This window comes from Vicugna pacos, chromosome 18 (assembly GCF_048564905.1).
Source record: "Vicugna pacos chromosome 18, VicPac4, whole genome shotgun sequence".
NCBI classification, from domain to species: Eukaryota; Metazoa; Chordata; class Mammalia; order Artiodactyla; family Camelidae; genus Vicugna; species Vicugna pacos.
The window spans coordinates 32,551,974-32,576,024 of NC_133004.1; the positions used below are offsets into that span (position 1 = coordinate 32,551,974).

Sequence of the window (24,051 nt, forward strand, 5' to 3'; positions counted from 1 at the left end):
GCCAGAAAGCCTTTGATGAAAAAACTTGTTCATGGTTTGAAGGACAGGCGTTCTTCTCGAACAGCGCTACCCAGTGAAGAAGACGGGGAGGGGCGGGGCCTGAGACCGAGGCCAGACGTCGACTCGGAAATCTCCGGCCGAGGCTTGGCCATCTCTCCAACTCCGGCCTCAGCCTCGAGCCCAGGACCCATCCGGAAACAGCCGAGCGGATCCGGAAACGGCCGAGAGGACCCGGAAGCGGTGAGCGCCGTCACCAGGGAGTGCGGGAACCCGCCGTTTGCGCGGAGGCGATGGCGGCAGCTGCGCCGGCGGCCGCGGGCGAGGATGACCGGCGGAGGCAGCCGGGAGCCGGTACGTGACGGTGCGTCCATGCACGCGAGGGGCTGCGAGACCGGAGGCGGGGCCGAGCTCGGCACTGGTGGCTGGGGGATGGTGAGGGGAGTCTGGAAAAAGGGGCGGGACCAAGCCCCGGCAAAGAGCCGGAGGGGGCGTGGTCTTTCGATTCCAGGGGGTGGGCCAGTGGCAGGTTAGAGGTGGGGCCCTCTGAGGGAGGGGAGGGGCCTGGTGGATAAGGGGCGGGGCCACTGGAAGGGAGGGGGTCGTATCAGAGAAAAGAGGGGATTGGGTGAACCTAGGGAGAAAGAGGCGGGGCTCTAGGCAGCAGACAGCGTAGCTAGGTGAGGAGGAGGTGGGGAAGGGGCGGGGATAGATGAAGGTGCAAGGACCATGGCTGCAGTACTTAGTTGCAGGATTTGCAGATTTGGGAATATTGGGGATCCGAGAGTGATGAGCAAACAGGCTGATCTCTGTCCTCCACAGTGCTGGGTCCCCAGCCCCAGGATGGGGCAGAAGTTGAAGCTGAGTCAGGGGAGCTCGGCCGGCTTCGGGCTGAGCTGGCAGGCGCCCTGGCAGAAATGGAAACCATGAAGGCCGTGGCCGAGGTGAGCGAGAGCACGAAGGCTGAGGCTGTGGCTGCAGTGCAGCGGCAATGCCAAGAGGAGGTGGCCTCCCTGCAGGCCATCCTGAAAGGTGAGGCAAGCGCTCCTCCCAGGCTCCCTCGGCGCCCTAAGTGGGAGTGCATAACAAGGAAGGGGTCATGGCAGATAAGCTATGGGTAGGTTAGCAACGTTGCCTGGCACCGAGCAGGCCCAGGGGCTGAGAGGAAGAGGCGCCCTTTTCTGATTTACATAAAGGTGCTGCCTGTGCTAGCAGCAACTCTGTCAATTCCAGCTAAGTTTAGCTTGGAGCTTCTACCCATTCCCTGGCCCCCTGTCACTTCTTGTCCCTTACTGATGACTGATCAACCCTGAAAGTAAGCAACTTCTCAGTTCCTTGAGAGCTCATTTGAGCCTCTGGCCAGCATACTCAGCCCTTGGCCTAGTCTCTAAGTCTAATTGGTTTCCTTTCTTCCCCAGCACCCCTACATCGACACACACCCTCCCCACCCACATGCATAGATTTCCCTCCATCACATCCTCTGTACTGGGCTGCATCAGCACCCCTCGCCCCAGATCCCCCAGCTTCTTTTCCTATTTCTCCCTCCTCCTCTGGTCAGAGGCCAGAGCCTCTGAAATAGCTTCCAGTCCCATCCCACCCCTTCGCTTCCACTGCCTCTGCTGTAGCGAAGCTCTCGTCAAATCCCCTGGACTGTTGCCCCAGCCTTCTTACAAGGCTCCCTCTATAGTCTGACCTTGACATTGGCTTCCAGACTGGACATCCTACAGTTCCCATCCCACCATGTCATTTCCCTTTCTAACAACCACTCTTGGCTCCAGACTTATCTGGGGTCCTACTTCCCACATTTCAGGCATCCACGTAGCACCTGTGCGACATGGTTGTCTCCTTTTATGACTTACCCTGTTGTCTACTTAATATTTGTTCTTTGAATAGATCCACTTTTATAAAACGTATATACCTTTATTTTAAAGGAAATTTTCTGTCCCTACAAGAAACAGTATTCTAAATAACAATAATAATAATTTTAGTAACTAACATTTATTAAGCACATACTATATGCCAGGCATTGAGCTAGATGCTTTATGAGTACTTAATCTTCATAGCAATCTCTCTAAGTAGGAACTATTATCTGTCTCTACTTTACAGAGGAAGCTCTGAAGCCCAGAGAGGTTAGATAACTTACCTAAGGTGATACAGCTAGAAAGTAGCAGAAGATTTAAATCTAGGCACTCTGGCAACAGAACCTTTACTTTTAATGTTAGTACATGCTAAAATTAATAACTATGCAAATGAAAACTGACCATGTTCCACCCACCACCACCTCTACCTCCCGCTGACCTGTAAGATAAATTCCAAACTCCTTGGCATGGCATTCAAAGCCTTGGCAGCCATGCACTGCCACCCTCTCCACCTCTCCCAGCATCTCCCTGTGCACCTTCACTCCAGATCTTCCAACATGCTCACTGCGCCCCAGCCACACCATCCACTTTCCCACCTCTGAAACTTTGCTCCTGTTACTTAATGTGTCCTTTCTCTCCTTCACCACTTGCTAGTGTCTCTCCTGGCCAGGGAGGCAGAGTGAGGGGCTCCTTCCTTTGGGATCCACAAGCCTAGGAAAGGTCCTCTCACAGCTCTTCCCCTGTTGCTTCGTAACTATTTCCCTGGCTGTCGTCCTCATTGGACTGTGGGCTCCTGGTGTCAGGGTTTGTATTTAATCAATTTCTCTATTTCCAGAGCCCAGCTCAGAGTCTGGCCCAGAGTAAATATTTATGACTATTATTATATATATATATATATATATATATATATATTAGTTGAAGTATAATTTGTTTACAATGTTGTGTTAATTTCTGATGTACAGCATAGTGACTTAATTATACATATATATATTTCTTTTCATATTCTTTTTCATTATAGGCTATTACAAGGGGTATTGAAAGTAGCTCCCCTTGCTATACAGTAGGACTTTGCTATTCATCTATTTTATATATAATAGTTAGTAATTAGATATTGATTGTTATTGGTATGTATTAATAGAAACAGAGCTTATCTTTAGCATTTATTATCTACCAGGAAGAGGGCTGAACACCTTCCAGATGTCATGTCATTTGATCCTATATAACAAGCCAGTGGGATAATCATTAGCTGAAGACATTATGCAGAGAGGCTAACTGATGGCCCAGGACCACCTGCCATAAAGCCCCCTGTCTTCACTACTGTGGTGGATTGCCTGGCAGAGAGCCGCAGTGATGGCGAGCCCCCCCACCCACTCCCAGGTAGGGCCGGCGCACTGACCCTCCCTCTCCTCTGCCCTTCCTGCCCCGCCAGACTCCATCAGCAGCTATGAAGCCCAGATCAGTTCTCTGAAGCAGGAGCGGCAGCAGCAACAGCAAGACTGTGAGGAGAAGGAGCGGGAGCTGGGGCGCCTGAAGCAGCTGTTGTCCCGGGCCCACCCCCTAGACTCCTTGGAGAAGCAGATGGAAAAGGTTGGGGTTGGGATGGCCTGCCCTTCTCCTCTCCTCCCCACTCCACCCTGGGATTTGGAAAGATGTTGAGGCAGCCAAACGTGACCATGGGGCAGAGGGATTGTCGGTATCCCATCGCCACATCACTGGGAACAGGGCACCCAGCGATCATTCTAAGTATAGCACACTCTAGCCCCGTGCTCAGCGTGGTCCTGGACCAGGTTTGCTTACCTCCACAATTGAGGAAAGTCATGTAGGGGGAGGGGAGCTAACATTTAAGGATACCTCTCATGCACTAGGCACTGTGAAAACTGCTTGACACACTCAGTCTCCCATCTTTCCCTTGAAAGAGAGGTCCATTAGATTCACTAAACAGGTGGGTAAGGTGAGGCTCAGAGAAGCTTAGTAATTCTCCCCAGGTTGTGCACATAAAAAGGAGCAGATCTGGGATTTAAAAATCTAGGCAGTCTGGTTCTAAAGTTTTGTTCTTAATCTCTATGGTATATCTCCTCCTTTATTCTTATTGTCATGAACAATCGTAAGCACATATTACCAGAGTCTTCATGTTTCAAAGCAAGTTCACATCATTCCCTCATTTGAGCCACACAGCAGCCCTGTGAGGTAGGTACTCACCTCATGTTACATGTGAGTAAACTGAGGCTCAGGGAGATGGAGTAAATCAATGAATAGAAAGACAAAGATCAAAACAGGAGCCCCAGAAGGGAAGGCTTCCAAGCCCCAGTTTCATACCAGAGGCTGCTGCTTGCATTTAGAGTGATCCTTGGGGAGCAGTTACATGGGGGTGGTGAAGGACAGGGTAAGTTAAAGCCGCCTGGTACAGCAGAAGGAGCCACAGGCCCAGAGGCAAGCAGTTCCAGCCCTGGCCCAATGCTTGCATCTAGCCATCACCCATCCATCACGTGGTCATCTGCAGAGCATATATTTTAGAGCTTCGGATGGGATCACAGGTGTTTTGTTTAGGCCATACGGGCTCACCCCACCTATTGCCACTGTTCACATAAGAGATTTGGAGGGTTAAACTGAGCTTGTCTGAGACAGGTTTTTGAGAGATTCAAGAGGTAGAAATGGCATGAATTGGAAGAGGTTGGGTGACTGGCAGATTTCTGCCTTGGATAGCTGGGTGGATAGCAGGGTCTTTTTTGCTGACCTAGTGCCTGTAAGAGGAGGAATGGCATCGTGAGTTGGGTCACATTTGGCTGTACTAGGATAGAGGAGCCTGTGCAATATCCAAGTGGAGCTATCCAGGGACTTTGGCTTTGCAAGTTCAACAGGCTCCCAAACCTGAAAAAGAGACTGAAAAGAAGTGGCCAGCAATATGATGGCGATGAAAGTGTGGGAGGACATATCAGTTAGGACAAAGTTTGAAAAGCCAAATCAACAGTAGCTTAAATAAGATAGAAGTTTGTTTTTCTTAGAGTCCAGAGGTAGACATTCCAGGACTGATGTGGCAGCTCAACAAGTCAGTAGGAACCCAGGCTCCTCCTATGTTGCTGTTTTGCCATAGGTACCTAACTGCCTTGTGGTCCAGGATGACTGCTTGAGTGCCAGCCATCATGTCTACAATTCAGCCAGCAAGAGGAGGAGGAGTAAAGAAAAGCACACCCTCGCCGTTTGAGGAGTTGTGCCTGGCACATCAACCTACATCTCATTAGCTGGAACTTAGTCATATGGCCTTGCTTAGTTACAGGGAAGCTGAGAAAGGTAGCTGGTTTTCTAGAATTTAGGCCACAAGCCCAGCTAAAAATGTGAGGCTCTAAGGTAAAAGAGAAAAGGACAAATGATGCTGGGGAAGAAAACTATGTCACTCTACAAGTGGGCAACAGGAAGATGGTTGTGACTTTGGCTGCCTACCATGTGACCTAGGCAAGCCATGTGAGCTCTCAGAGCCTCTGTGTTCTTCTCTCTAAAATGGGCGTGAATGGCGTCTTCTTGGGAGGATTAGACGAGCTGATATGCTTGGAGGGAAAGATCTGAACAGTTCTAAGGGTCCTGCAGTCAGGAGTGGGGACTGTCAAGGCCCGATCCCCCATCCTCAGGCCCACGAGGACTCGGAGAAGCTGCGGGAGATCGTGCTGCCTATGGAGCAAGAGATTGAGGAGCTGAAGGCGAAACTGTTGAAGGCAGAGGAGCTGATCCAGGAGATCCAGGTGAGGGGGCGACCAGGGGGCACTACGGGAAGAAGGGGTGCCACAGGACCCTGGCCCCCAAGACTCTTCTCTGTCCCCTCTCCGTAGAGACGTCCCCAGCATCCCCCTTCCCTGCACGGCTCCACAGAGTTGCTCCTGTCCCGGGACCCATCTCCTCCGCTGGAGCCTCTTGAGGAGCTGAGTGGAGATGGCACAGCGGCCGAGGCCTTCGCCCACAACTGTGACGACAGTGCCTCCATCTCCTCCTTCTCCCTGGGTGGCGGGGCTGGCAGCAGTGCCTCCCTGCCCCGTAGCCGCCAGGGCCTGAGCCCTGAGCAGGAAGAGACCGCCTCTCTGGTGTCCACGGGCACCCTGGTCCCTGAGGGCATCTACCTGCCCCCTCCTGGTTACCAGCTTGTTCCAGACAACCAGTGGGAGCAGCTGCAGATGGAGGTGAGTGGAGCATGGGGAGCAGCCTACCAACTTGCATGCATCCGTCTCTCTCTCACCAAGCACTTACTGAGCACCCAGTGTGTCCAGGCCCTGAGCTAGAGCTGGGGTTTCGACAGTGAAGATGAAAACCCCCACTCTTTTGGAGCTTCCTCCGAGTGAGGGGACCAGGGCCAGACATGCACAGGGGCACATGAGGAAGATGGGGTCACAGAGTGAGATGCCCAGAACAAGACTCAGTAGGGTCACGGGGTGGAGACTGGCCCTGCAGGAGACTAAGGCTTAGATGGTGAAAAAAGAGGTGTTCCTCGAAGATTGGGGACCAAAGGAACTGAATTTCCAGGGCCCAGAGGATGAACAGACCATGGTGCATCTGGGGAGCAGCAAGGCCACCAAGGAGAAGAGAGATGAGATCAGAAAGGCAGGCAGGGGCCACAGGAGGTCGGCCTCGGGGACTGTGGGAAGCCTCCGTGGAGTTTAAGGCAGGGCGAGGCCTGCTCTGCTTTAGGCTTTTAACAGATCACGTGGGCTTCTGTGTAGGAATGGACTGTCATCGTAGGAGGGGGCAACGAGGGAAGCAGGATGACCGGTTGGGAGAGAGATGCTCTACAGCATTTAGAGGAAGGTGGACCAGGAGCTGGCAGCAGAGATGGAGAGGAGTGAGTGGGTTTGAAATCCACTTTGGAGGCTGACGGGGCAGGGCTTGCTGGTGTGTTGGACCTGGGGAACAGCGGAAGAGAGAAGAGTCAGCATCAGTTCCTGGGCTTTTGGCTTGAGCGACTGAGCGGATGACGACGTTGCCCACCGAGGTGCGGGAGGCCAGGCATGAGAGGCCTGGTGACGAGGGAGGCCTCCCCTTGGAGGCTGAGGCTGAGGCCGGGGTCTGTGGCAGGGGCGGCAGCTTCAGAAGGACCTGGAAAGCATCACCCGGGAGCGGGATGAGCTGCAGGAGGGCCTGAGACGGAGCAACGAGGACTGCGCCAAGCAGGTGGGCTCAGCCTCTGCTCCAGTCCCGTGCAGCCTCTGCTGCCTGCCTCCTCCTGGGCCCTGGCCTCACCCTTGCCCCCGCTTCCACCAACAGATGCAGGTGCTCCTGGCCCAGGTCCAGAACTCAGAGCAGCTGCTGCGGACCCTGCAGGGGACTGTGAGCCAGGCCCAGGAGCGGGTTCAGCTGCAGATGGTGAGGGCTGGGGGCCAGGGCAGGCGGGAGAGGAGTGGGCCGGCAGTTGGTTGAGGGGGACACGTGGAAGGTTGAGACACCTGTCCTGTGCCCTGCCCTCCTCCCCTCCAGCCGCTCTAACTTTGCCCCGGAGTTGGTGCCAGGTGGGTAAAAGGGTTTCAAGGGCACCCGGCCCTGCCTTCAGGCAGAGCCCACCGTGCTCTGTGATCTTGAGCTAATCCACAAGCTCAGAGCCTCAGCCTTGCCGCCTTGAAATTGAGATAATGGGACTTCGCTTGCAGAGTTGTGAGGATTAAAAGCAGGGATTGCAGAATCAGATACTTCCCAAAACCAGACTGGAGAGGCAGATGATTGAACTGGACCAGCTGTGAGGCAGGAGGGAATAGCAGGGCAAACCGAGGGACCCTATAAAGGGGGCTCATGCCCCTCGACTCCACTCGTTGGAGAGGGTAGGAGTGCAGGCTTGGTGCTGCCGAGTTTTCTCATTTGTCAAGAGAAGCCAGAGATCTGGATATTTATGTGCAGTCTCCCAGTTTTTAAAATTGGCAGTAATTTAAGGTTTAAAAACATCTGTATGGGGAGGAGGGTAATAGCTCAGTGGTAGAGCGCCTGCTTAGCATGAGTTCAATCCCCAGTACCTCCATCAAAAAAATTAAAACATTTAAAAAATTAAAAGCATCCGTATAGACCAAATAAAACACCCGATGTGGCCTGTGCTGGCCACTTTGTGACCTCTGAGTCATCAAGGAGGGTGTAGAAAGAGCTTGGGAGCCACAGACACTTACTAAAGGGTGTTTCTTCCTTTCATGGCTGAGAAGGAGGGTGTGGGCTTCCTGGCTCTCCTTCCAGTGTCTGGGAAGAGTGCTCAGGGTTTGGCCTCACAGCAGACTGGAGATCCCTGTCCCCTCATCACCTCATACTAACTGTCTGTCCCCAGGCAGAGCTGGCCACCTCCCACAAGTGCCTGAGCCACGAGGTAAAGCGGTTGACTGAGGAAAACCAAGGGCTTCGGGCTGAGCAGCCACCGTCTTCAGTCCCCCTGGAGCAGGATGAGGGCCAGGAGGAGCCGCTGCCCAGCTCGCTGCCGGTAAGCCTGTTGCAGGCCCTTTCTCTCCACGTGCAGCAAAGCATTGGCCCTAGCCCGTGGGACTCGGGGACAGACCCAGGCTGCTGTGTACTAGCTATGTCACTGTGGCCAACTCACTTGACTTTTCTATGGCTCAATTTCCTCCTCTGCAAAATGGGACCATATCCCCTTTCCAGCACTGGCATGGACAGAAAGTAAGTTAACAGAACGCTTGACACCAAGGAAGCAGTAATTTGGTTTGTTATTTTTAAGTGACATGAGGTCCACAAAATTGAATTCATTGTAATCTTTGGTTCATAGCAAGCTTTCATCATTCGATCTGTGCATGGCCTTTGTTGATGGAATTATTAAAAATATGATGATCACCCAGAACCCTCACCCACCCTGAGAACTACAATTTACATATCTCCTTACATGTGCCCCCACCCACCCAGTGTTCCTTGGCTCTGTCTCTGCTTCCTGAGCTTTATCATTCCTTTGCCACTCTTAGGTATTGTTTTTTACTACATATACCTGACTGCCTAAATCGTGGAGTACTTTATAAAAGCTCAGAATCTTGCTCTGGATAATCTCCTGGAACTTTAAATCAGCACCACTCCTGAGGGTCCTCCACCCGAGGAGTTGTGCTGCAGTAAAATATTCCTTGCTGTCCAGTGTGTTTGTCTAGTCTCCCCGTGGTGGGCATTCAGGTTGTTTCCCCTTTAACATTTTCATCCTTCCTCCATTCGTTTCCCCTCCCCACAGTCTCCATCTAGCCGCTTGGTTCCTGGGGCATCTGCTCCCTGCCCAGCCTATGACTTGCATCCTTCTAGGAGCTGCAGCAGCTGGTACGCCGCACGCGGCAGGAGGCGCGGGCCCATCAGCAGGCCCGGGAGCACGAGGCTGAGCGCCTGCGGATTGAGATTGTGACGCTGCGGGAGGCGCTGGAGGAGGAGACAGCAGCGAGGGCCAGCCTGAAGGGGCAGCTGAGGGTGCAGCGTGAGGAGACAGGTGAGGGAGGGGGAGGGGAGCCACCCCACCCCCGAGGTGCTGGGAAGGGAGAGGGGGCACAGTCCCAGAACGAGCCTTGACCTCTTTCCTTTCTTTTCCTTTCCTTTCTGCACAGAGGTGTTAGAGGGTGAGTATGGGCTGGAGCCTGTCCCCAGCTGGGCGGGGCGGAGGAGAGAGGGTGTGGGCCTGACATTTTGGCCCTGCCTGACTTCCCAGCCTCCCTGTGCAGCCTGAGGATGGAGATGGAGCGGGTCCAGCAGGAACAGAGCAAGGTGAGGCTGGCCCGGGCCAGGCCGGGATGATGGGGGAGGGGTGGCAGCGGGAAGAAGACCCTCACCGGCCCCTGCTGCCCTTTATGTCTCCCTCAGTCCAGGCGGCAGGAAGTCCTAAGGCAGCCATCAGGCTCAGGCCGCACAGAAGAGGTCAGGGTCAGGAGTGGTGTCCAAGGGGTTACCCTATCCAGACATCCTGTTTCTTCGGCTCAAAACCCCAGCTCTGTGTCCTATCCTCCCAGGCCCAGCTCACAGACCTCCTCTCGGAACAGAGGGCAAAAGTGCTGCGGCTGCAGGCTGAGTTGGAGACCAGTGAGCAGGTGCAGAGAGATTTCGTACGACTGTCCCAGGCCCTGCAGGTACGGCACATCCCCTCCCCACTGGGCGAGCACAACTCCAGGTGACTTCTCCCAGGTCTTGCAAGGACAGTCCCCCAGTTAGGGGAGCTCTCTTCCTCTTCCTAGAGCTGGCATGGTCCTGTCCTCTGAGCTATTGCTCAAAAAAAGCTGAAGATCTCGTGTGTCCATCTTGGTTGGTCACACGAAGCCCTCAGCCCAGGGCCCGGCATGTGGACGTGCCGCGTGATCATCACGTCAGCTCCACCTGCCCCTGCCCACCCTTCCTCAGGCTGCTCTCTCAGGACCCCTTTCTTCTCTTGAATCCAGTTTCTCTGTGGGTTGGGGGAGGTGGGGCCCTAGGTACACTGGTTCTGGGCCCTTGTCGCTCAAGGGGCTGGTAGGTGGGCTGGCAGCTGCATTTTCCCACTAAGGGTCCTCTGCCTGCCTTGCTGGCCCTATAGGTGCGCCTGGAACGGATCCGGCAGGCAGAGAGTTTGGAGCAAGTGCGTAGCATCATGGACGAGGCACCCCTCAGGGACATCAGGGACATCAAGGACACCTGAGGGGCTGGCACCCACCCACCCTGGAGGAGACTGCCCTTCTCCACTCCTGAACCATGAGGCTGAGGCTCTGGGGGTCTCAGGATGGAGACGTCTCTTTACCGTCTCCGAGCCTGAGAGGGTCCCTGTCCATCACCTCCTCCTAGGGGTGGCTGGGCCTTCTGTGTCCAAGGATGACACCTGGATGAGGGTCCCAACGCCCTCTGGGAACCAAAGGGTTAGGCTCAGCCCTGCGGCTTTCTGGCTGCCATGCTGCCTCCTGAGTCCCAGCCAGACTGACAGCCACACCTCCCCTCCCTGAGGTACAGCCAAGCTGTGAGTGGTGGCTGGGAGCCTTCGGCCGTGTCCCTCCATATATGCTCCCTGGGACAGGCAGCTGCTTTCCAGACTGCGTGACACTAAGATACTTGCTCCGAGGGGTCCCACGCAGGCCCAAGATGGGCACGGAGACAAGGCCAGAGTTTTCTGTCATTTATTTTCAATAAATAAGCAGCTCAGCTCAATCGGTCGCCTTGTCCCTGCAAGCCCCACGGGACTGGGGAGGGGAGGTTTTACCAGGGCAGAAGTGGGGGTGGGTTGCTGAGGGGGGAGGAAAAGTGAAGGGGACATTGTGTTTATAAACAGAAGAGGAGGGCGGGGAGTAGGGAACGTGGAGATCTGTGCCACAGCTCTGGCTGAAGATGCATCGCTATCAGGGTTGGGGGGAGGACAAAAGGACTGGTTACTTCCTTCTTTCATCTTCTGGATCTGGAAGGAGAAAGGGAAGGATGAGGCCGGGGGCGGGGCAGGAGAGGAAAAGTCCTTCTCAGCTCCCTGTCCCCCGTCACACTCACCTGGAGGGTACCCCCAGCCACCCTCCGCTCACCTGTGTCCCCAGACCCCACTCCCCACCACTGCAGCCCCAGCAGCAGACAGCTCAGCGCGCAGCCAGCGCCACGCAGCGCAGCCCAGCAGACACGGTGGGGCCTGGGGGCAGGCAGTGCTGGCCCCACAGAGGAGGGGCAGCAGCCTGCCCCCACTTGGAAGCGCGGCAGTGGCAGCAGCAGTGGCTCCAGGTGGAGCTTCGAGGGCAGGTGACCTCAGTGCCACCTGAGGGGGAGAGGGGCAGGCAGGGCGCAGCAGCTGCGGCGAGGGCAAGAAGGGGGGTGATACCTGTGACACAGTTCAAAGAGATGGAGGAGGGGGAAACGGGTTATCCTATGGCCAGAGAGGACAGAGAGACAGCCGTTACCGAGGGAGGGAGGCGAGTGCGGAGTGCCAAGAGGGCTGAGGAGGTTGTGGGGGCACTGAGGAGACCAGAAAGGAGGGAAGGGGCTGGTTCTGCTGGGCAGAGAACTCACCCACCTGAAAAGGAAGCGGGGCGGGCGCCTTCGCTGCGCAGAGGGAGGGGACTGTGCTCAGGGCTCAGGGGCTGACAGGGCTCTGGTGGGGTGGGGGGGTGGCCTCTTACCCTCCAGGTAGTTCCGAGCAACGAACTTGAGGATTTCGTCAAGCCCGATGACTGGTAATGAGATCTTGAAGACCATGAGCCAGTGGGGCAGGTCCAGGGCCTGGAGCTTGAAGATCATCTGGGAGGAGGTGGGAAGTGGGTGGTGAGGAGAGGCCAGAGGACCCAGCACTATGCCAGCCTGACCCCGCCCTCCTCCCTCAGTGGTGGTGGTCACTGCCCCTGTGGAGGAGCCTTGTGGGTGGAGGACAGGTGGCCCCTGGCTGGAAGGCTCACCGGCAGGGGGTCCACGTAGAGGATGAGGAAGTGGAGGGACATGGAGAGGCCAATGGAGCCCACCAGCCAGATGTTCACCCAGGGCGGCATCCGCACGAGGGACTGGTTCTCAGACAGGCTGCGCAGGGAGGCCCAGGGGTAGAGACCCAAGGAGAGAGCAGTGGTGAGCAGGGAGAGGAGGGGCAGAGGAGAGGAGGGGCAGAGGAGAGGAGGGGCAGAGGACAGGGGTGCAGGGGAGGGTGCTGGCCCCCACCTGTTGAGAGCATTGCACATCTCGATGGTAACCAGCACAGACAAGGCCATGGTCATGGGCTGGGGGGCCTCAAAGACTTCACAATCCACACCCTCAAAGTCGGGGTTGTCCTCCCCACACTTCATAAAGTGAGTCTGCAGGGGGAGAGGGGAGGAGCTGGGTTCCCACAGATGCCTCCACGCCACCCTCCTGCTATGCACCTCGCCTCTCCGTCCAGCCCTACCAGCTGGCTGTAGGTGACATGAGGTCCATCATCAGCATACAGGAACCACCAGGCCGCTGCTCCCACGGTGGCTGCACCCACATAGCCTATGGTAGAGAAAAGATGGGAGTTGAGGGGCCAGGAATGGGGGGATCGGAGGAGTTGAGATGGCCACGTGGCCATGAATGGCTGTTTGAGGAAGAGGGCCCACTGGGGTGGCTGCCGTGGGGAAACCGGTTCCCAGAAAGGGGGTCAGTCCCTACAATTGGGAGGGAGTGTAGCTTTCCCTCCTGCTCACCCCCAATTGCCATGTAGCGGAAGAAGAGCCAGCCACTGATGAGGGGCTCCTTGGGACTCCGGGGCGGCCGGTCCATGATGTCCAGGTCTGGGGGGTTGAAGCCCAGGGCTGTGGCCGGGAGGCCATCCGTCACCAAGTTCACCCACAGCAGCTGCACAGGGATCAGGGCCTCAGGCAGCCCCAGGGCGGCTGTCAGGAAGATGCTGCCAGAAGGAGTGGTCATGTGTCTGTCCTGCCTCCCAGACCTGTCACCCACCTCATCCAACCCCCTCCTCCTGGATGTCGGCCCAGCGGCTCACCAGACCACCTCGCCCACGTTGGAGGAGATGAGGTAGCGAATAAACTGCTTCATGTTGTTGTAGATGGCGCGGCCCTCCTCCACGGCAGCCACGATGGTGGAGAAGTTGTCATCGGCCAGCACCATCTCTGAGGCCGTCTTGGCCACAGCAGTGCCAGATCCCATGGCAATGCCAATCTCAGCCTTCTTCAGGGCAGGGGCATCATTGACACCATCACCTGTCTGCAGGGAGAGAGGAGGTAAGACCCAGCCCCTTCACATACCCTCCTTGAGACTCTTCCTTCGGGGCCCGAATCCCTCCCCTCTGTGCGTCTCCCCAGGGCCCTCCCTGGGCCCCAGCTCCCCAAGACGGTCATCTCAGTGGACACAAGCAGACCGCCCCACACCAGACCCATGTGTGCCCTGGCCTGGGCAGCCCTGCTGGTCTTCTCACCATTGCTGTGATCTCATCGAAGGACTGCAGATACTCCACGATCTTTGACTTGTGGGAGGGTTCCACACGGGCGAAGCAGCAGGCGCGATGGCAGGCCTCCCGCTGCTCGGCCAGGGGCAGGTCATCGAACTCCCGGCCAGTGTAGGCTCGGTCGGCCACCTCCTCATTCTCCCCAAAGATGCCAATTCGTCGGCAGATGGCAATGGCTGTGCCCTTGTTGTCCCCAGTGATCATGATCACCCGGATGCCAGCATCACGGCACAGCTGGATAGAGCCCGTGACCTCCTTGCGGGGCGGGTCCAGCATGCCCACTACGCCAACGAATGTCATGTCCATCTGGGGAGACAGCGAAGAGCAATAGGGTCAGGAAGGGACCTTGGGGGAGAGCAGTCCCTGGGCCTGGTGTTCAAACCTCAGCAGGGCCTCATAAGCTCAGAGGCAGCAAACTTTCCTTGTCCACATATGTACCTGCAGGCCTGGTGGTACCAGACCCATCATAGATGGCAGATCGTGTCATAGAAAGAACTCCAGCTAGAAGTGAGGGAGGTGGTTTCTGCCTTCAGCAGGACCACCAGTTTGGTCTACAACTTTGAGCAAATCCAGGTTACCTGCCAGGCCACAGTGTTCCCTCTATAAAATGAAGGGAGTGGACTTTCATGCTATTCAGAGAGCAAGTCCACTATGAGATAAAGAGCTTGTACCAGAATGCAGGATGACACACGTCTTAAGAAAATGGAAACATGTCAGCTGAACCCAGGTGTGCTTAGTGATCCAGCTGATTTCTGTTCTGGGGCAAGTGCCTCACCTCTTCTTGGACAGGCCCACGGATCACACGCAACGTAGCACTGCACTAGATGGTTCCTAAGGTTGGTGGACGGGGTAAGGCAAGTGACTCTGGGGCAATGAGAGACTTCTGTCTGCTCACCTCGTACTCCATGAACCTGGAAGAGTCATCCAGGACCATATCCTCTCGCTTTGGGGGGGTGTCCCGGGTGGCCAGGGCCAGGCAGCGCAAGGTGTCCCGGCCAGTGCCCCACTCCTTGATCACTGACAGAATCTTCTCCTTCACCGGCCCTGTCATTGGCACCCGAGTGGTGCCAACTCGCACATAGTTACAGCGGTCGATGACCCCCTCAGGGGCACCCTGGGAGAACAGAACAGTCTTCAGAAACCACTCTTCCTTTCAGTGCACAGTGAGAGGGGGCAGGGACAGGAGAGGGGTGCAGAATTAGGAAGAAGAATGGAGCTGAGGCACACTCTGATTTCGGACCTTGACAAACATCTTGTTGCCCACGGCAGCCCGGGATTTGGCTGGAGAGCAATAGACAGACATAGACTTTCTGTCCCGGGAGAACTCCAGGGTGAATTCCTTCTTCATTAGCTGGCGGATCACCTGGGAGAGAGAATACAGGGAGAGGCCACATATGAGATTGGTGGTTAAAGAGTAACAGTGCTGTGCTAGCACGAAAGAGTCCCGGACCCCTCAAAACACAGTCAAAAAAAGATCTGGAGTCGGGGAGGATATAGCTCCAGTGGCAGAGCATGTGCTTAGCATACACAAGGTCCTAGGTTCAATCCCCAGTGCCTCCTATTAAAAAATACATAAATAAATCTAATCCCCCCAAAAAATTAAAAAAAAATAGATCTGGAGGTCAGAAAAGATAGCAAGCTGGGTCTGAGACTAAAGCTAAGTCTGGTACCTACAGCAGAAATGGAGAGAATTCCAAGGCTAATGCTGCCACTGTCTTACAGTGTCCACTTTCAAGCGCAACAGAAGGATGGCAGTGTGGTCCTGCCCACTAGAACCTCCCATGACGGTGGGAATATTTAATGATTTGAACCATCCAGTACGGTGCAACTGAGTAATGGCTACTGAGCCCAGGAAATGCGGCCAGTGCAGGTGAAGAACTGAGTTTTTACTTTTATTTAATAATTTAAATTTAAATAACCACAATGTGCTTTTATAGGCATGTCTTTCTGGACAGTGCAGACCTCGTGCTTGGCATGCGGTAATAAGCATCCATAAAAGTGAATGTACCAAACGCACCCTGGGTATTTCTCCACAAAACAAAAATAAAAACAATAAATAAAAAATAAGTTGGTGTTTATTTTATCATTTGTAAGTTTTTTTGTTTTTGTTAATGGAGATACTGGGGATTGAACCCAGGACCTTGTAGATGCTAAGCATGTGCTCTACCACTGAGCTATACCCTCCCCCTAAATGAATCCTTTATTGATAGCTATTTTGGTTGTTTTCATAGTTTTTGTCATAATAAATAAATAGCAATGAACATCTCACCTCTACAAAAAAAAAAAAAAAAGAATGAGTGATGCGGGGAATCAGGGGGAATTCAATACAGACATCCAGTAAATATTAAGAGCAAGGACTTAGAGTGAAGTCACAGAATTGGGCTTGTCCATCTGGACAAAGGGAAGCAGAGGCATGTGCAGCAGTCATATTTCCCAAATCCTAAATCAGGTCTTGAGATCTGATAAAAGAAGTATTTCTAAAGACAAAGGGGTAATAGTTGAAATCAGGGCTGCCCCAGGATGGGTCACTTGCGGTTTCTGTGTCCAGCTGCGTTCCTTTCAACTTGGGACACAACAGGAAATGTGATCTTAAATTCATCGAGAGACGCTGCAGCCAGGCACCAGAAAGAGGTGTAAGTGCTGGGGCGGCAGGTCCTACCCGGAGTCAGCCTTGCCAAGAAAAGCTGTGGAGAGGCCACCTGCCCGTGCTGGCTGGGTCCCAGCATGGAGCACAAGGCCCTGCCAAGCCTGACCGGGGGGCCCCTGTCTCCTGAGGTTCCTTAGATCCTGGCTTGTCCAACGTGGGGTGTTTAGAAGGACCATGGGATAGAGCACCCAGACTTACCGAGTTGCAGGCGTTAGCCCTCTCCACCTTGGAGAGGTTTCTCACGTCTGTGTTGAATACATTCATCTTCTCCACCAGGGTGGTGAGTGCTGTCTCGGTGGCCTCACCCACCTTCTCATAAACACCTTTGGTCTGAGGACAGAGGAGGAAAAGGAAGTAGGTGCCCTGGGCTCCTGGCCCCTTGCTCCCACTGAGCACCCCTACCTTCTGCCTAGAATGGGAAGGGAGCCAGTCATTCTCTTCCCCTCCCACCTCCTTCCCATGACCCCTTTCTTGCAGCCTTTATAGGAGCCCTGGACTCTGAGCCAGCAGGAGTGGGAAGGAGGAGCCGCTTCAGGAGTAGAGAGAGGTTACCTCATTAAAGTCCAAGGCGGAGTCATTGCAGAGGGCACAAATGGTGGCCAGCTCCACCAGCCCATCATACTGCCCTGCCCGGACTGGCTTATCATTCTTCAAGCTGGCAGCAGGGTCGGCGGGGAAGGAAGGGAGAGAGACAGGTGGAGAAGATAGAGAATGAGATGCAAAGAGAGCATGGGGAAAGCAGCAGGGGACAGTGGGGGAGATGGCAACCAACTTGGAGATCAGGTGGGAGAGAGAACAAGGTCAGGGAAGGAAGAGGAGAGAAAAGGAAAGCAAAACTGGAGGGAGGCCCCAGGGAGAGTGGAGGTGCCTGTGTGTGGTGGGAGAGGAGCTCGAGGCACTGGGAAGGCGACTTCAGATGGGGGGAACTTACACCTCTCCTTCTGGAGCATAAGTGGAACCAGTGATAGAGAACTCGTTCAGAAGGCAGATGTCCCCATCCACTTTGTCGATGATAAACATCTGCAGAGGAGAAGGGTGTGCACACAGATGCCTAACTCTCCCTACGCCTGAAGGCAGTCTGCACCAAGGGGAGGCCCGTGCCCCAGAGGTCCCTCTGCCCAGCCATCTGCACAGACTAACGGAGCTTCCCACCATCCCCCAGCTCGTCCTTCCCTTTCCTCCCTACATCCTCCCCTTCTCCCAACTCCACTGCAATCCCTCTCCATGTTCTGTGTTAGTGGCCTGAAAACAAAAGGAACCACAGGTCATGCCGGAAGTTCCCCCAGATCAGTTAGACGTGCATGATAAGGTGTGGTGGGGACCGTGGCCACCAGGCCACCAGTTAGCACATGGCCCATCTATAGCTCCAGCCCCTTGTGGCCAGATCTTCCAGTTGTGCAGGAAGAACTAGACATTCGGGTTATTTTCCTATGAAATCTCTTGACTTTTCAAATGTGGGCAATTAATTCACTTTTATGAAATAGAACCGGAACCCAGTTGGTCCGGCTTTGAAGGGATATAGGTGACGCAGTGCCCTGAGGGGAGCAGCCCACCCTGAACCACAGTGAGCCTGGAAGGGATGGCGCTTAAGACATATTCCAAGATAACACAGTTCTGCGGCCGAGGAAGCTTAGGAAACTCTGGGTTAAACAAAGTGAAATCCACCTCTTTACAGTCAGCCTTCTCCGAGGCTTTCAAATGCCAACAGGCACATGCGTCTCCCCAAGGGTACAGCTTTTCTCAGCCTGCTCTGACCACACAGCCCTTGATTCTCAGAACAGCAATTTCTATTTCACTGATGTGCTATTCCACAGAACTCTGTTTAGGGCAGGGTTCTTTGCCTGGGGTCTGTGGATGACCCCCACCAACAAGGGGTCTGTAAGCTTTGATGGCAACACAAAAATTACATCTTTTGTTTTCTCTCTGACATTTAGCATTTCCTTCCAATTATGAATGTGGGCAATGGATCACATTAGTATTAACACCTGTGACTTGGCCACCAGTCTAATCACACATACTCTCCTGTCACGTTGCATTGTTGCCGAGCTCTCAAAATAGCATTTACGCTCATCACCGCTTCAATGTTATGGCAGTTCTGAGACCCACTGCTGGACCTGCTACTTAATGCATTAATAAAGAAGCACATGTGTTACCAAAACACAAGTTTGTTTTTAAAATATTTTGTTTGCCATATTTCAGTCATCGGTTTCCTCTGTAGTCCGATGTATTTTAAAAACAGAACTGTGTGTGTTTTAATTTATACTTTTAAAATATTCAATGGAGAAATCCAGATTGCCAAAGAGTCTGAGGCACAAAGATTAAGGGCCCTGGTTTAGGAAATGCTGTTTGGGATTAGTATGGTCAGGCACCCCAGGCCCCATCACGGATGACCATCCTGACCTCCCAAACAGAGGGCAGTCTGGGCCCAGACAGACGTGGGTTTGTAACTCAATTCTGCTACTTATTTACTGTGAACTGAATCTCTCGAACCTTAGTTTCCTCCACTGGAAAATTAAGTAAACAAGATGTTCCCCTGATGGGGCTGCTGGGGGAGGATTAGAGAGGGCACATGGCAGTGTCTGGCACATAGACGGGGGCTGCAGGGAGTTCTCTGCCCTGAGCAGAGGCGCTTCTCTGCTCCCTCTCACAGCCGGCAGAATGGCACTCTGTGTCCTCTGAGCATTTCTTTCTCGGGCCAAAATAAGAAGCTGCCAGTGATGTAGGGTAACCCCATCTTTGGAGGGCTCATTTCACCTCAAAGGCAATCATCTGAGTGAGAGATGTCACCCTCCCCTGACCTTGCAGACAGACATCTGGTTGGTGGTGAGGGTGCCTGTCTTGTCGGAACAGATGACAGAGGTGCAGCCCAGAGTCTCTACGGAGGGCAAGCTCCTCACGATTGCGTTTTTCTTGGCCATCCGGCGGGTGCCCAAGGCCAGGCAGGTAGTGATGACGGCAGGAAGGCCTGTGAGGAGGAAGGAGAGGGAGTGAGGGATGCTACTGGGGGGCAAGGAGGGAGATCTAGTTAGGGAGGCTGAAAAGGGGTCCCCAAAGATATCAGGTCCGAATCCCTGGAACTTGTAAGTGTCACCTTATTTGAATAAAGAGTCTTTGCAGATGAGACAAGCAAATGGGAGGAGAAAGAGAGGCCGCCCTACCTTCTGGGATGGCAGCCACAGCCAGAGCCACGGCAATCTTAAAGTAGTAGATGGCACCACGGATCCAGGAGCCCCCGTGGACAGGATCATTGAAGTGGCCAATGTTGATGAGCCAGACGGCCACGCAGATGAGGGAGATGACCTTGGAGAGCTGCTCCCCAAACTCATCCAGCTTCTGCTGCAACGGGGTCTTGTCCTGCTCTGTTGCGGCCATTTGGTCACGGATCTTCCCAATCTCGGTGCTCACACCAGTGGTGGCCACGATGCCTAAGGCCTTGCCAGCAGCAATGTTGGTGCCCTGGGAAGGTGAAGAAGAGGCAGGGAGTCAGGTGAGAGGCGCACCTTGTGCTGCATTCTCCCAGCTGTGGATCTCATCTCTTCCCACGCTGCCATGTCTCTCCCAGACCACGTGACACGTAGTCACGCAACAGGGGCCCTGGATGGCTCACCGAGAAAAGCATGTTCTTCTTATCCTGGTTGACAGCTCTGGGATCGGGAACAGGCTCTGTGTGCTTGATGACAGAGACAGACTCGCCTGTGGAGAAGGGGCCAAGGGGTTTTTCAGATGACATCCTGGCCTTCTCCCATACCTCCTACCCCTAACTCCCTCCCTGCTCAGTGGGACAGGGCCTGGTAAGGACCAAGCAACAATCCTGGAGGAAGTCTGGACTCTGGAAGAAGCCACTGGAGGCAGATGGGAAGTCTATCACCCTTAGAGTGAAAAGACCTTGACCCGAGCCCCCAGCCTGACCACTTTCAAGCTTTATGGTTTTGGACCACTTAATCTTGGTTTGCTCTCTGTACTGTGGGGACAATGATGTGCACACTTCAGAACAAGGTCTTGATGAAAGTCAAAGAAGCCGATGGACATGGATGGAAGTGCACTGTCAACTGGAGAGGCCCCCACGCTTAGGACCTTGCCTTCCTCGCCTGAATGGCCAGAGCTCAGGCAACCACCCTGGGCCAGCCCAGCCTTGCCTCCTTAGACCATGGAGTATGCTCACTGGCTCTTCACCCTCTCTCTCCCAGGGGAGAAACTGAACCCTCCATCTTCTCCTAAGACCTATGGTTCTTCACTTGGGGGCTTTTGAGGAAACAGGATAGTTCTCTGGGTGAGCTTGTCTGTATGTCCGTGTGGAAGGGACGGGTTGATGGCCATCTGGAAAATGAGTACAAATGTCCCGCTGTCTCCCATGAACCTTTGTGTTCCAGGCTTAGACACTGACATCACTGCTGCGATGGAGCCAGGAGGGGGCCCTACTGCTGGGTGTCCTCTTTCATCCCCGTTTGTCCACTTCCCTCATCAAATCCTCATCCCTGCACCCCCTTGCTGCATCCTCCCCCTCAGGCCAGCAGACCTGTCAGGATGGATTGGTCGACCCGGAGGGTGGTGGACTTGATGGCAAGGATGCGGATATCTGCAGGGACTTTGTCTCCCACTGTAGAGAGAGGAGAGTGAAGTCTGTTGAGAAGCGAGTTTTCTTTCTTCCTGAGAAGAACCAAGACTTTGTCTGACGACCTCACCTCATCATTCAGGCCTCAGGGAAGTCACCCGGGCTGTGCTCCTGTCGCCCCACCAGCATCTCCCTCTAACTCACTCCAATTATCCCCCTGTTGAATGCTTTTCCCCCTGTCGGGCTGTGAGCCTGGTGAGGGGAAGGCTTGGAACACAGTATATGCTCAACAAATGTACACTGAACGGCCACAGGGAGAAGCGGGGATGGGCCTGTCATCTAACCAAGTGGAACAGCCATAGAGGCAGCAGGAAACAGGAGAAGGTGTGGGAACTGAGGACATAGTGTCAACAAGACAAAAGGTGGAGTGAGAAGCAGGAGAGGGAAGCGCGAGAAGGGAAGACACAGAAGGAGAGGGCGCAGGGCCAGCAGGGTCACACAGAGGGGGCAAGGATGCTCCTCAGAAACCTGTGAGCCCTGGTCTGAGCTTCTCGGGAAGGCAGGAAGCCAAGGTGAGTGAGCGGGGGAGATGGGCAGGAGAGAAGGGGAGGCGCAGGAAACTAGGCATTGGGGGCAGGGGATGCCACATACGCCAGACAGCTGAGAAGGGGGGCCAAGGGGCATGCACAGAAGTGGGTCAGTACAGGAACCCGCCTGGGGGCCATGGCAGATGCCCCACCAGAGTTACAGACCTCTGAGGAATCTAACCACCTCCCAGACTAATCCAGCCTGGCCCCAAGGATGGGACTGCGGATGGGGCTCGACTGCCTTCCTTTCCCTGATTCTAAGGTTCCTCCTCCTGTGCCAGAGGAAGCTGATGGAGGAGGGAGGAGGTCAGCAATGGAGTTGGGAGGGACACCCTGTCACCCAAGCCCAAGCGATATTTATAGACATTCATGGCGCTGACTCCAAACTGTCACCATGGCAGGAGAGCCCTGTGATGGGGCGCCGGGGTCTTCAGCCCTCCCGCCCTCCCTCTCCCCAAGCTTCCCATGGTGGTGATTTGGGTGTCTGGTGGAGGGAAGCAGGCCTAGAAAGATACATCTCCCTACTCCAGGGGCCTGGAGACGTGGGAAGGCCTGTGCAAGGCAAATATAAAAACCGCTGAAGGGGGCAGAATCCCAGTAATCTTAGCCACCTGGCCCCCACCCCTCCCTGGTCAGGCATTAAGTGTCCCTCACCAGAGAGGCGGGGCCCTCCTTGAGCTCCCCTCCTCCCAGGTCCCGTGCTTTCTGCTGGGGCCTGAGTTTCCCTTACATGGTCGGGGGCTTGAGCCTCCGGCCCCCCTCCTCCCTTCTATCCTCGCTCCTTCCCCTTTGAGAGGCCTCAAGGGCACTGAGAGGTCAAGATTTAAAGCTGACCAAGCTTGGGGGTGGGTGGAAGGAGAGGGAAGCCAGGCCTCAGGAGGGGGGTGGAGACGGGGCCATTGGCAGGGACTGGGTTCCACCTGTTGCTTGCAAGTGTCGGGTGAGAGGAGGGGGAGCAGGGGGTCTGCCTGCAGCTTCAGGGACAGGACTGGCTGTTCCTGCTAAGACTCTGACAGAGAGGGGGTGATGTGGCCACAGTGCCCTGGGGTGACCTCCTGAGGAGTCTGGGAAGGAGAAGCAGAAACTCCACCATCCTGGCTACCTCCTGGACACCAGGATCAGGGGGCTGACAGTCCCCACCCCTAACATACTCCTCTTCTTGGCCTTGAACCCATTCTGGACCACTCGTCCCCATCACTCACCAGCCACCTCCACAATGTCTCCGGGGACAATGTCCCGGGCCTTGATCCTTTGCACTGACTTGCGGTCAGCCCGGTAGACTTTTCCCATTTCGGGTTCATATTCCTTCAGAGCCTCGATGGCATTCTCTGCATTACGCTCCTGGGGGGACAGGGTGGAGGAGAGGAGGGTCAGCAGAGGGAGGAAGGTTGTAGAATGGGATGGGGGGACTAGTCAGGGAGGATGGGGATGGTGTAGAGATGGAGGAGCAGAGGCCTGAGTCCTGGGGGAAATAGGGGCATCGCACAGAAGGAGGCAGGTTATGCAGTCCTGGCTTCTGGCCCAGGGGAGCAGACAACCCCACATGAAGGTAGGGGTGTGTGTATGCGTGTGTGTGTGTTGAGGAAACTGTCACCTATAGCTGAGAACAGGTAAGGGGGTTTAGGGGAGAGAAGAATAGAGAATCAAACAAAATCAGAAAGCAGGGGACAGGAAAAGCAGAGGGTGGTATAAGGTAAAAGAAAGAAGGACATCAAACTAGCATTTGCTGAAATCCTCTTACATGCCAGGCACAGGGCTAGACACTTTCATGCTCATCATCTTGTTAAGTTTCACCACAACTCTGAGGAACAGGATGATTAGCCCCATGTTATGGATGAGGAAATTGAGACTCAGAGAGATACACAGTCAACAAGTGACGGTGGGAACACCAGTCTCCTGCCTCTTTCCAACATTCTGTCCCTTTTTCAAACTGGGCAAAAGGACCAGAGAACAAGGTAAGCCCAGGGGAAGTGATGGAGGAGGAGGAGATGGGGAGGGAGGCTGGCCTCATGTTCAGTGTCAGGATGTGAAAGAATGAGGCGGAGTCAAAGCTAACCTGCCAAACTCCCACGATGGCATTGGCAATGAGGATCAAGAGGATGACAAAGGGTTCAACAAAAGCAGTGACAGTCTCTTCGCCTTCTTCAAACCAGGCCAACACCTAGGGAGCAAGGGAAGGGAGAATAACAGGTAACGAAGTCCCTCCAGTGGGCAAGGAGAGGAATAGAGGTAAGAACATGTGCAGGAGCAAATGGGCATGGCATCCCAGGGACACCGCAGCGCCATATTGCTTGAGGGTCTACACGCTTCACAGCTCGCACTCCCACAAGCACGACCACTGCTGTTCTTTACCCGAAAGAGGCGGGCACAGACATGCACAGCTCCAGGATTAACTGGGAATGCTTTCAGGTTTCCCTGACCAAGTTGTTGGCTTGTAAATGAAGCTCAGGGGATACCCAGGCCAACTACCCCCACAGCCACATCCATCCCAGGGAGCCAAAACTCAATAGGAAAAACCCTGTGGTCCTCGCAGGCGCTGGGCCCACTCATGGCCTTCCCCCAAAGCCTAAGGCAGGGAAGCT

At 54.6% G+C, this 24,051-nt stretch overlaps 2 protein-coding genes across 7 annotated transcripts in view; one reads left to right on the forward strand and one right to left on the reverse strand.

The window, feature by feature from the left end:
* On the forward strand, positions 1 to 10,949 carry RABEP2 (rabaptin, RAB GTPase binding effector protein 2). 4 transcript variants are annotated; one of them, XM_006201236.4, is made up of 14 exons: positions 153 to 351; positions 820 to 1,029; positions 3,286 to 3,443; positions 5,480 to 5,590; positions 5,678 to 6,022; positions 6,912 to 7,007; positions 7,101 to 7,199; positions 8,137 to 8,286; positions 9,099 to 9,276; positions 9,392 to 9,403; positions 9,493 to 9,548; positions 9,645 to 9,698; positions 9,791 to 9,907; positions 10,348 to 10,949. In XM_006201236.4, exons 1-14 carry the CDS (start codon positions 291 to 293, stop codon positions 10,447 to 10,449), a joined length of 1,749 nt encoding a protein of 582 aa, XP_006201298.1. In that variant the 5' UTR covers positions 153 to 290; the 3' UTR covers positions 10,450 to 10,949. The 4 variants fall into 4 exon arrangements, with proteins under 4 accessions (XP_031543333.1, XP_031543334.1, XP_006201298.1 ...); XM_031687473.2 differs by lacking the exon at positions 9,645 to 9,698 and having other exon boundaries at positions 1 to 361; XM_006201237.4 differs by lacking the exon at positions 9,645 to 9,698 and having other exon boundaries at positions 155 to 351.
* Positions 10,903 to 24,051, reverse strand: part of ATP2A1 (ATPase sarcoplasmic/endoplasmic reticulum Ca2+ transporting 1) — a 16,620-nt gene continuing 3,471 nt past the window's right edge. For 2 of the 3 annotated variants that reach the window (XM_072942867.1, XM_072942869.1), the window contains 19 exons: positions 23,526 to 23,630; positions 22,672 to 22,810; positions 20,847 to 20,927; positions 19,938 to 20,023; positions 19,489 to 19,786; positions 19,129 to 19,295; positions 17,262 to 17,350; positions 16,883 to 16,985; positions 16,529 to 16,660; positions 14,924 to 15,046; positions 14,579 to 14,797; positions 13,654 to 13,989; positions 13,222 to 13,442; positions 12,923 to 13,125; positions 12,646 to 12,731; positions 12,423 to 12,556; positions 12,170 to 12,287; positions 11,897 to 12,014; positions 10,903 to 11,193 (listed from right to left, as the gene is read on the reverse strand). In XM_072942867.1, the coding sequence (XP_072798968.1) occupies positions 11,168 to 11,193; positions 11,897 to 12,014; positions 12,170 to 12,287; positions 12,423 to 12,556; positions 12,646 to 12,731; positions 12,923 to 13,125; positions 13,222 to 13,442; positions 13,654 to 13,989; positions 14,579 to 14,797; positions 14,924 to 15,046; positions 16,529 to 16,660; positions 16,883 to 16,985; positions 17,262 to 17,350; positions 19,129 to 19,295; positions 19,489 to 19,786; positions 19,938 to 20,023; positions 20,847 to 20,927; positions 22,672 to 22,810; positions 23,526 to 23,630 (2,784 nt within the window). In that variant the 3' untranslated portion in view covers positions 10,903 to 11,167. Of the gene's footprint in view, positions 11,194 to 11,896; positions 12,015 to 12,169; positions 12,288 to 12,422; positions 12,557 to 12,645; positions 12,732 to 12,922; positions 13,126 to 13,221; positions 13,443 to 13,653; positions 13,990 to 14,578; positions 14,798 to 14,923; positions 15,047 to 16,528; positions 16,661 to 16,882; positions 16,986 to 17,261; positions 17,351 to 19,128; positions 19,296 to 19,488; positions 19,787 to 19,937; positions 20,024 to 20,846; positions 20,928 to 22,671; positions 22,811 to 23,525; positions 23,631 to 24,051 lie in introns of those variants that run through there. The other variant, XM_072942868.1, reaches the window with a different exon arrangement.